Here is a 12,661-nt window from a genome sequence, read left to right as displayed (position 1 = left end):
ATAGTAGTTAAGAGTTTTAGTTTAGGGTTTAGAGTTTTAGTTTAGAATCTTAGCTTAGAGTTTTAGTTAGAGTTTAGAGTTTTAGTTTAGAGTCTTAGCTTAGAGTTATAGTCCTATTTATAGTTTAAATTAGTTTTAGTTGAGAATTTAGAGATTTTAGTTTAGAGTCTTAGCTTTGAGTTTTTGTTAGAGTTATAGTTTAGTTTAGTTTGGATATTGGAGTTTTAGTTTTGAGTCTTAGCTCAGAGTTTTAGTTAGAGGTATAGTTTAGTATAGTTCTAGTTAAGAGTTTTAGTTTAGGGTTTTAGCTTAGAGCTTTAGTTTAGAGTCTTAGCTTAGAGTTTTAGCTAGAGTTATAGTTTTAGTTTAGTTTTAGTTAAGAATTTTAGTTTAGAGTTATAGTTTAGTTAAGAGTTTTAGTTTAGAGTTTAGAGTTTTAGTTTAGCGTCTTAACTTAGAGTTTTAGTTAGAAATATAGTTTAGTTTAATTTTAGTTTAGAGTCTTAGCTTAGAGTTTTAGTTAGAGTTATAGTTTAGTTTAATTTTAGTTAAGTTTTAGTTTAGAGATTGGAGTTTTAGTTTCGAGTCCTAACTTAGAGTTTTAGTTAGAATTATAGTTTAGTTTAGTTTTAATTCAGAGTTATAGTTTAGTTTAGTTTTCGTTAAGAGTTTTAATTTAGACTTGTAGTTTAGTTTTAGTTAAGAGTTTTAGTTTAGAGTTGTAGTTAAGTTTTAGTTAACATTTTTAGTTTAGAATTTTAGCTTAGAGTTTAAGTTAGAGTTATAGTTTTAGTTTAGTTTAGTTAGGAGTTTTAGTTTAGAGTTATAGTTTAGTTAAGAGTATTACTTTAGCGTAAAGAGCTAGGTGTTGAACACATTTTTTCTTTGAAATTCTAGACTTGGAATATTTTTATTACGGTTCACATACAAAAAAGTTAGGTTTCTCCACGTTTAAGTTAGGTTAGGTTATCATGACCGCTCATTTGATTGATCGGATTAGCTACGATTGATTTTGTGTTTCACTATTTTTGCCTCCTATCATGAAAGTTTATGTTAAGCTTTTCCCCATTTCTTTTGAGAACAAGCAGTAATACATCCCCCCATGCGATTATTTCCAATATCGAATGCATTTTACATGTTAAAAAGATTAATTTTGTGCCTAGCCCAGCACTAGCTGATTTTATGCACCGTAAAATTGTATCATATGCAAGACAGGGTCGCTAACATTTTCCGAAGAAAATCCATGCCCTTCGTCTCTCCTCCCATCAAAGCTAGCCATTACTCCCTCGAAAACAAACCGAATTTTGGATAGTTTCAATGAGAGCCCATTTAATTTTAATCTCAATAAGCTTCAGAATCTGCAAATGTCAGTACATGGTCATTGGTCAACCTTTGTCCAACTTAAAGTTTGCTATTGCGAGCTATTGTCTTCTGTATGACTTAAGTCCGTGCAATATTTCAAGACGACCACAACTTTGAAAATGGTCTTAACTATTAGGAAAGGGTCAATCATAGAAGTGCAAGAAAAAACTCTAAGCTATGACTCTAGGCTAAAACTCTAAACTAAAACGTTTAGCTAAAAGTAAACTACAAGTCCAAAAACACTTAACCGAAACTAAAATAAAATATAACTCTAACTAAAACTCTAAGTGCTGAGAATCTAAATTGAAACTCTAGACTCTGATATTCAACTAAACTAAACTATAACTCTAACTAAGACTGTAGGCTAATATCAAACTAAAACTCTAAACTAAAACTCATATCTAAAACTAAAAAACAACAAAATATAACTATTAACTAAAACTAAACTAAACTACAACTCTAAACTAAAACTCTTAACTAAAACTAAACAAGAACCCTAAACTAAAACTCTTAACTAAAACTAAACTAAGCTACAATTTTAAAATAAAACTCTTAACTAAAACTAAACTATAAGTCTAAACTAAAACTCTTAACTAAAACTAAAGTAAACTATAACTCTAAACTAAAACTCTAAGCTAACACTCTAACCTAAAACTCTAGACTCTAAACTGAAAATAAACTAAACTATAACTCTAAATAAAACTCTGAACTCTAAACTAAAACTCTTATCTAAAACTAAACAACACCTCTAAACTAAAATTCTTAACTAAAATTAAACTAAACTATAACTCTAACTAAAACTCTAAGCTTAGACTCTAAACTAGAACTCTGAATTAAAACTAAACTAAACTATAACTCTAACTAAAATTCTAAGCTAAGACTCAAAATTAAAACTCCAATATCAAAACTAAAACTCTTAAGTAAAACTAAACTAGAGATCTAAACTAAAGCTCCTAACTAAAACTAAACAAAACTATAACTCTCACAAAAGCTCTAAGCTAAGACTCTAAACTAAAACTCTAAATTCTCAACTAAAACCAAACTAAAATATAAATAGAACTAAAACTCTAAGCTAAGACTCTAAACAGAAACTCTAAACTCTAACTAAAACTCTAAGCTAAGAATAGGGACTCTAGAAAAGCTCTTAACTAAAATTAAACTAAACTATAAATCATACTGAAACTCTAAGTTAAGACTCTAAACTAAAAATCTTAAATACTATAACTCTGACTAATACTGTAAGCCAATAATAAACTGAAACTCTAAACTAAAACTCTTATCTAAAACTAAACTAAACTAAAAGTGCAAGGAAAAACTCTAAGCTATGACTATAGGCTAAAACTCTAAAGCAAAACGTTTAGTTAAAACTAAACTACAAGTCCAAAAATACTTTACTAAAACTAAAATAAAATATAACTCTAACTAAAACTCTAAGTGCTGAGAGTCTAACTTGAAACTCTAGACTCTGAATAACTCTAACTAAAGCTGTAAGCTAATATCAAACTAAAACTCTAAACTAGAGAGGGGGGCTCTTTGGGGACCCGAGGGGGAGGGGGGCTCTTTGGGGGCTCGAGGAGGAGGGGGCCCTTTGGGGTCCCGAGGGGGGCCCTTTGGGGGGCCCGGGGGGAGGGGGCCCTTTGGGGGTCCGGGGGCCCTTTGTGGGCCTGGGGGGAGGGAGGCCCTTTGGGGGGCCAGGGGGAGGGGGTCCCTTAGGAGTCCTTTGGGGGCCCGGGGTAGGGGGCCCTTTGAGGTTGGGGTAGGGGACCTTACAACACTGTTCAAATGGAACTTGTGTATTATAACGACCCCAGAGTTTTACCCCAAATAATCTTCTAAAAAGTCTCAAACTGTTTCGCCCAAAAAATTCCTAAAATGTCTCAAAGTGTTTCGCCCAAATAATTCCCTAAAAGTTATTTCTGTTTGTTCCTTTGTTTCGGCATCCCTGCGCTGTTACATTTGAAATTCTCAAGAATGCAATTCCCGCGTTAAATATATTCAATCTATCTTGATCTTGTATAAATTTCTGAAAATATATCTAAGTGTTCCTACTTACACTATTATGGCTTCGATAGAATATTAATATTTATCTCTCAGACCTAAAGACCTGAGAAGCCATATTTAAAAACAGAACATTAATTTATCTTTCAGACCTAAAGATCAGAGAAGCCATATTGTTTCTCAATTCCCCTTCTTTGATCAATAATTCCCCGTCGATTATGTAATCAATTTCTCAGAAATCCTCTCCCGTTCGATTATGCAAATCAATTTCTCAGAAATCTGTCCCCTTCGTGGATCAATAATCCATGCATAAATTATTTCCTGTTCGTATTGGATAAGGGGGTTCTACTCTTAGTTTGACAAAAAAAAAATGTCACGTACCGCCGTTTGAATCGCAGCGGAAGTGATGTTACTGAAGAAACTGGTCTCCCAAGTCTCAGTATCTGCTCTTGATGGCCCTAAGGACAGTAAAAGCAGTCAAGACGGATCAGAAGGTGTTTGTGGAATGTAAAAATTGTTTTTATTTTTTAATTATGTCGTATCCTCCAGCAGTCTACAAGAAGAAATCCCCCAGTACTCAATACCTAAGGAGCAAGTTTATCGGATAATGAAAGGGTCCTAACACAGACTAAACGAAGATATATTGCTTACCTAATTCTAGTCCTTTCAAATACCTTCTAATTGGTTCAACGATTAGATCAAGGCCATCTATAAGCACTGCATCAACATCGACACGAACTACCGCTCGTGTGTCCTCTTGCCTAATCCGAAACTCAGGAATGTTCAGGTCATCCGAAAGTGATTGAAATAGTGATGAAACCTTTTGGCTCTCTTCACCTTTGATCTAAAATAAAAGTATTGTAATATTAGACCAATGTTTATTAAACATAGCCTAACACAATGTTTGATGCTGCATCAAACATTGTGTTGAACACGACATTGATGAACGCTATGTTCGATAAACTATTTCTTGCATGAGCCACTTCTTTCATACGTTTTCTTTCATTTCTTTCATACGCGCTCAATTCCCAAAACACATCTATCCAAAATTCTGAGATAGCCATTTTGTTCAACGTAGGTAAAAGGTCTCGAAATTATGTCTTTGAGGATGTGATTGGCTTAAAAAGCTATTGTTATAATTAATAAAATTAAAGCAAACTTTTATCATGGAATCATAGGAAAGGAATTTTTCTTTTTGTATTTCGACTTTCATGGATTATGTATTTTTCTCCATTTTGTTTCCTTCTTATTGCTATCCCACATTATAAGAATGTAAGCGCGGGTTATAAATAAATTAATTAGTAAGTTAGGACGAATATTACTACAATTCATCTTTTTAGGCGGAGTTAGGCTTAAAATTTATTGACAGTATTTACCACTATAGGTACGTATGTACTATAAGTACCACTACATTACTCAACAAAAGTAGATTTACACCATTTTGCGCTACTGAATTCTCAAAAAGATTGACTAAAATATTTGAGGAATCAAATTTGGCGACGAACTAATAATGTGAAACACCTTTCTTTTTTACATTTTCTTTACTAAGTATAGGCCTATTAACTGTAATCTTTACAACCATGGAAAACCATGTGTTTTCCAGAGAAATTTCTTACGGATTGTCCTGGGTACGCGGCTGACTGACCGTATTTCAAACACTAGGCTGTACGAAAAATGTGTTTCAATCCCGCTCTCTAGAGCTATAATGAAAGAAAGGCCGAGATGGCTAGGACACTGTGCGGATGAAGAATGACATACTGCCGGAGATTGTTCTTTTCGGCCAACCATCTAGGGCTAAACGGAAAACAGGTCGTCCTCGTCTGGGGCGGGAGGACGTCATAAAGAAAGATTTAAAGGAAATTGGAACTTCCTGGGAGGGTATAAAGAGGAAGGCTTTGGCTAGATTGGGATGGAGGAGAAGGAGCGTGCGTATCCGTGTTGGCCTCAGGAGGCTTGGTGCTGCGGTGAGTTGTTAGTAGTAGTAGTAGTATGTAAATAAGTATATTATAATACATATTTGGATGAATTTGTTTAATTTTACGTTTTGTTGTTGTTTCCTGGGGGAGACTAAGTTGAAGTTATATATATATATATATATATATATATATATATATATATATATATATATATATATATATATATATATATATATATATATATATATATATATATATATATATATATATATTATATATATATATATATATATATATATATATATATATATATATATATATATATATATATATATATATATATATATATATATATATATATATATATATATATATATATATATATATATATATATATATATATATATATATATATATATATATATATAAAGCCTCGTATATATAAAGCCTTGATTGGCTTTTCTAATATTGTGTTTTAGAAAAGCCAATCAAACAGTTTTCAGGCGCTGCATGTGCTAAGCCAGTTGAGATATGATTTAAACTTAATTTAAATTTCAAGAACTTTTCTTCTCTTAAATCCTTTAAATTCTCTTGTGTAAAGCTTTGGCGATGTCAATTCATAAAAATGTGAGGGTAGGGGGCAAATGTATTTTTCTAGGGAGGCAATTTTGTAGTTTTCCGGTTCTTTTCAATGAAAATACAAAAAAAAAACATTTTCAAAATGTACGGAAGGAGGAATCCAAGGGCGGCAATAGCACCCTCCCTGTCCTCCCCTTCCCAAATTAACGTGCCAGACTTTGAAATCTAATCTCTCAACTGTCAATTTTATTCCCTCTATCCCGGGAAGTACGAGTTTACAATACTTCTTTTGAAAAGACAAATCTTAAAGTTCAAGTGAAAAGCATGAAAACTCAAAGAAACAGATATTATCATGTATATGACCGAATCCCTTGCCCTCTCAACCCTCCACCCTTTAAGCTAACGTTAACTAGTGAATTGCATTTTCAGGCATTTTATAATACCCCAAATATAACCAGATGGTCATTACAAGTATTTTATTTACCAATTACCTTTCAAAAACTTGGACTCACCAAGGTGTTCAGGTAAACAGGGGAATTTTAGAGCACAAACAGATACTTTCATTGGGTTTTGCAGTTTTGGTTCTCCTGTCAAAGGAGTACCGAGTGTCAGGAGGGCACCGTGCAAAAGGGTCGAGCAGATGTTGGCTATGATTAATTTGTATCAAAATGCCACAAATTAAATTCTTTTAGGATTTAAATATTTTCGTTTTTAATTGAAAGTGGCATTTAAATGCAGTTATTATTTTCGTTCAATAAAGATGTTAGTACCACTGAGAGGATGGGAAGTGGAATTAAAAATATTTCTAACTACAAATGTTATTATTTAAAGTAAAGACAATTACAGTTGTTTTTTTTATTTTTACAAATTTACTATTCTTCGTTTAATGTAGAGCCTCTGTATACAATAATTCTCAATTTAGCTATCATTTTCCAATATGATGCCCATTACGCAGAATTAAGTACGGTTATGCTAATTGAAAGGCTAAAAAAAGTGCCAGAAATTTCAATTTCCAGCCGACTGTGTTTTTTCTAGTATTGCACGACCACTGGTTCGACACAGTCACTCCAAGAAAAAAACCATCCTACCACACCATCCTGCGCCATCCAGCACCATCCTACCCGGAATGAAAACTAAATTTCCTATTTTTGTTAGTAGGACCTTGAAGCCTCTCAGGGTTGTGGGGGACTACCGGGTTTGAACCCCCCTCCCAAAATTTTTGTCTAACTTGCACAAAATTAAAAAGTACGCATAAACAAAACGTCGGGGTTTTTAGGTGTTCAATTAGCACCTTTTTAGCCTGTTTTTTTTCTTGCATAAAATGCTGTTTCTTACTATTAACACAAAATTGCGAACATATTCTTCTCTTGAAATCGATTTTTATGTTTCACGGTTTTCAATTTAAGCGATCGTAAAAATTTTATTTGCCATCATTATCCGATATGGATCGTGGGAATGAATGTTACGCAATATTAAATAAAAAGGAAAAAATAAATTTTTGTGAGCATATCACACTATTCCTTTTCTCTGGATAAAAAACAACCTCGCATTTTCAAAACCAGGTTAGTATTAGTATCAGATAAGTCTGGGATTAACTAACGCTGAGGGAACAATCAAGGATCATAGGGATATGCGTTTTTAGGGTAGAGAACGTCGTCAACAAGTATCACTGTTGTTTTGATAATGGAAACACCAATTTTTGACCAGTGTGCTTACACACTGACATTGCGCATGCATGGTGGCCAATAGAAACTGCCCCCAGTAAGTGTCAAATTAAAAACAGATGTATCGTGAAATGGTCTTTGATAGGATGAAAGTAATCGCATGGTATCACTTCCAACTAATCAGAAGTCTTTTCCATTGGCGTAAAGTTATTGAAATACCTTAAGTCAAAGCGTCACCAACAACCAATAATAACAGCTCTTTGTAGAGTAACATCAGAACTTCACGATCCTTCTGGTTCGAATTTGGCACTTCTGGTACAGTTTCTAAAAACCGCCATAAATGCGTTAGCGTGTTGAAAGTGTGCCAACACACTGTTCAAAATGACAAAACTTTGGTGATACACAAATGAGACTTGTGGATCATGTTCGTTACCCTGGCTTTCTGAGAGACAAATACATTTGATTTTTTAAAACCTGATTGTGTCTTTTGTGAGATTAAATTTAAAAAAACAAGTTTTTTTAACTGAAAGTAAGGAGCGACATTAAAACTTAAAACGAACAGAAATTATTCCGTATATGAAAAGGGCTGTCCCCTCCTCAACGCCTCGCTCTTTACGCTAAAGTTTGTCTCTGTCTTACAACTTCATTTTTTAAAACAATAAAAAACTTTAGCGTAAAGAGCGAGGCGTTGAAGAGGGGACAGCCCCTTTCATATACGGAATAATTTCTGTTCGTTTTAAGTTTTAATGCCACTCCTTACTTTCAGTTAAAAAAAAACTTGTTTTTTTTATTTAATTTTTGATCGTTTTTTAGTTAATGCAGCTTTTATTTTGGCTCACCGTCACTGAATAAGTAAACAAAAAATTCGCATATTAATTTTACTTTTCATGTGCTAAATGGCTTTCCAATAAACCAAAACCAATACTATACAAAAATACCAATACAGAAATTATTCCGTATATGAAAGGGGCTAACCCCTCCTCAACGCCTCGCCTCTTTACGCTAATTTTTTTATTGCTTAAAAAAATAGAGTTGTGAGAAAGTCAAACTTTTGCAAAAATCTGCAACTTTTGTATTTTTTGGAGAGAGAGAAAAATATACGAATATAGAAGTTAGTTACGTGAGATAATTTGTAAATTACGTCATAACCAAATTTAGAGACATCCATTTAAAGCAAAAGAAAAGTAAAATTTTTATGCAAGTCTGTTTACTTATTCAATGACGGTGAGCCAAAACAAAGTTGCATTAACTAAAAAACGATCAGAAATTAAAATCAAAAACAAGTTTTTAAACTGAAAAGCAAGGGAGCGACATTAAAACTTAAGCGAACAGAAATTATTCCCGTATATGAAAGTGCCGTCTCTCCTCAACGCCTCGCTCTATACGCCAAAGTTTGACTTTGTCTCATAACTTTATTTTTTAAAACAATAAAAAACTTTAGCGTAAAGAGCGAAGCGTTGAGGGGAGGGGACAGCTCCCTTTCATATACGGAATAATTTCTGTTCGTTTTAAGTTTTAATGTCGCTCATTACTTTCAGTTTAAAAAACTTGTTTTTTTTTATTTAATAACGTAAAGAACGAGGCGTTGATGATGAGGGACAGCCCCTTTCATATACGGAATAATTTCTCGTTCGTTTTAAGTTTTAACGTCGTTCCTTACTTTTCAGTTAAAAAAAAACTGTGTTTTTTAATTAAATTTTTGAACGTTTTTGAATTAATACAGGTTTTGATTTTGGCTCAACTGTACATGAATAATTACAACAAAATTTTCATATTAATTTTACTTCTTTTATTTGGTTAAATGGCTTCCTCGAAACTTGTTGCAATTTATTTACGAACGTTTTTATTAGCAATAAATATACGTAACTTACGAATTCAACTTACTTAACGAACTTCTATTAATTCATATAATTCTTAATACGTATATTAGGGAATTCGTCCCCTAGTCAATAATACCTTTCGCTCTTTAAGCTAAATTTCGAATTTTGTTCCAATTCTTTAAAAATGACCTTTAATCACAAATGCCGTTAATTAGAATAAATAGCTCTTATGAAAGTACTAAAACATCTTTTGGCTTAAAGAGGCGAGGTATTGACTAGGAGGTGAACCCAATCATATACGTAATATTTTCTGTTCGTTTAAGTTGTGATGTTGCTCCTTACTTTCAGTTGAAAAACTTATTTTTTTTATTTAATTTCTGGTCTTTTTTTTAAAGAATGCTGGAAAATCTGGCACCCCCTTCATAGCAATGTTCCTTTACCCATGAAAGTTCCTTCATGGAAAGATCCTCCCACATAGCCCCTAACTCCACCCCCATCCCCCTGACTACAAGAAAAAGTCTCCCCTGCACCATTTGTTAACATTGGGTAAAGTTCATAACTTTCAGCCCTCCCTCCGAGGACTTCGGGGAATTAGGTCATCCTTAAATACATAATTATCATATTTTCGACCATGCTGAACAAAATGGCTATCTCAAAATTTGGATCCGGTGACTTTTGGAAAAATATGTGCGTTGGAGGGGGCCTAGTTGTCCTCCATTCTTTTGTCACTAAAAAAGGGCACTAGAAATTTTAATTTCCGTTCCAATGAGCCCACCCACGATACTCTAGGAGCACTGGGTCGATACGATCACCCCTGGAAAAAAAAACAAACAAACAAACAAATAGACAAGCATCCGTGATATTTCTTCTGGCAAAAATGCAAAATTCCACATTTTTGTAGATAGGTGCTTGAAAACTCTACAGTAGGGTTCTCTGATACGCTGAATATGATGGTGTGATTTTCATTAAGATTCTATAGCTTTTAAGGGGTCTTTCCCCCTTTTTTCGAAAATCAGCCAAATTTTCTCAGGCGCGTAAATTTTGATGGGTAGAACTACACTCGATGAAATATATATATTTGAAATCAGCATTAAAATCTGGTTCTTTGATGTATCTGTTGGTATCAAAATCCCGTTTTCTAGAGTTTCGGTTACCATTGAGCCGGGTCGCTCCTTACTTACAGTTCGTTACCACGAACTGTTTGAAACACTAAGATAAACAAGAAAAAAATGAACAATAAAACTAATTAGCCGGGAAGAACGAGGGAAATGTCAGCCAGTGGACAGAAAAGAAGAGACAATGACAAAAGCAGATATTTCGGCAAGGACTTCCACCAAGCCGTCTTGAGTGCTCAAAGCATAAAGAAGCAGAAAAACTAACCTTTTGAAGTAACCTCTAACACAGCAGAAGAAACACAGAATTATTTTTCTTTGAGTAATGAAGGCTACTTGACGGTCCTTGCAAAAATATCTACTTTTGTCATTTTCTTTTCTGTCATTTTATTTTGTTATTTTGTCATTTTCTGGTTGACATTATCCTCGTTGTTTGGCTGTTTAAATTTATTATTTTTTTTCTTGTTTGTAATACGTCATGTATAGCCAGTGCGGTCTTAGAATTAATTTAAGAAATATTAAGCCAGTAAAAAGAATAAAAAGTGTTTTAGTCACAACAATTCTTACAAGTAAATTATCTGTTCCTATGTGATTAACTTGGCGATTTCCAATGTGCTAATTAAGTCTTCCAAGAACATACTTTTTCTTGTACTATAATGTTAAAATACATTTTTGGTACCGGCATAAGCCTAGAATTGGGGCTGTTGATAAGGAAATATGCTAAGAAAGCAATTCTTACTCCATAATATGCAGAAAATATTATAGTTGACACATTTTGACTGCAACTACACTGCATTTTAACTCAAGTGTGCAATGCTCCCCTAATGTGCGAATGTCGAGCCCAAATTATATACTTCCCATGTACTTTGCCGTGCGTCACTGTTGTGTCAACTCGTGTACCCGTAAATTGAATCAATTCTGACGAAATCAAGAAACAGAAAAACATATAGGAAATATATAATTTGGGCTATATATTTGCACATTAGGGGGGCTGATGTAATGTATAGTAGGATTGCAAAAAAATCTGTTAACTTCGATTATTCTACATATTATAAAGTTATAAATGTTTCCTTCACATTTTTCCTTCTCAACAGCCAAAATTCTAGGCTTATACCCTTTTTTTCTTTTTATGAAAATCCATGTCTTCTTCTTCAAGTCTTCTGAAACTCCAATTTTATTTGCAACAGATTTCAGTTCTAACGACTGTGAAAAGAAGTTAGCCTATTTGCCATTATTTCCAGACACTGATGCCGGAAATTCCTGTTGTGCAGCCTATAGGGATTTTCAATCTGTCTTCTAAGTAAAAGCCTTTGGTCAAGGCAATGTCCAGGATTTTTGTTTGGGAGAGGGGGGGGGGTTTGGACACCGTATCCTTCTCTGCTGAACACGGCCTTTCCCTTGATTACAATTTGTTTTATTAATGTCTAGATTAGGGGCTATTGCAAAGGAAAGATGTCAAGAAAACGATTCTTACTTCATAATATACAGAATATTTGTAGCTAACACAGTTTCACTCCAGCTCCACTATACTTTATTCCCAGCCCACCATCCCCAACTTGCAAATATATAGCCCAAACTATATATTTCCCAAGCACTCTGCCGATACGTCTCTCTTGTTTCGGCCCGTAAATTGAATCAACTGGGACGAATCAAGACCTGGAAAAACAAGACTGATGGGTGACGGAATACATGAGAAATATACAATGTGGGCTAAGTATTTGCAAATTAGGGGGGGGGGGGGTGGAAATAAAGTATAGAGAGGCTGCAGTCAAAATGTTTAAGCTTCAATTATTCTGTATATTATGAAAAAAAGATTTGTTTTATTAACGTGCTTCCTTCTCAATAGCCCCTAATCAAGACCTTTTTACCTTTTTTTGAGCGTAAAAAAATAAATATTTTATAAGAGCCATTGTCCCAAATTACCTTTCCTTGCTATAATCCGCTTTTAATGATAGATAATTACCAGATCTATAAGGTGTCAAAATTATCAGTAAATCATACTCTTTAGAGAAAAATGTCACAGCAGTTTTTGCCGTCCAGTTGAATGAAGCTTGGTTGGCTGCATCAAACTTCCCATCAGCGGCATAACTATATGGTACAAAATTAATTCATTTATAACAGTAAAAACTGTTTCAAAACCTCAGTTTAAACAGGTTGTGGATTTATTACATCTACAAGAATTTTTTGACATGTAACCAAAATTCTAATTC

At 33.7% G+C, this 12,661-nt stretch overlaps 1 protein-coding gene across 1 annotated transcript in view; it reads right to left on the bottom strand.

The window, feature by feature from the left end:
• Positions 1-12,661, bottom strand: part of LOC148939778 (uncharacterized) — a 402,528-nt gene that overhangs the window by 320,289 nt on the left and 69,578 nt on the right. The window contains exon 2 of the mRNA XM_089106449.1: positions 4,012-4,204. Within this exon, the coding sequence (XP_088962575.1) occupies positions 4,012-4,204 (193 nt within the window). The remainder of the gene's footprint in view (positions 1-4,011; positions 4,205-12,661) is intronic.

Source organism: Artemia sp. Qi Xiang Cuo, chromosome 20 (assembly GCF_049724085.1).
Source record: "Artemia sp. Qi Xiang Cuo chromosome 20, ASM4972408v1, whole genome shotgun sequence".
In the NCBI taxonomy this organism is placed as follows: Eukaryota; Metazoa; Arthropoda; class Branchiopoda; order Anostraca; family Artemiidae; genus Artemia; species Artemia sp. Qi Xiang Cuo.
Note: the sequence above shows the minus strand (reverse complement) of the source record. Positions and strands in the feature narration are given on the sequence as shown.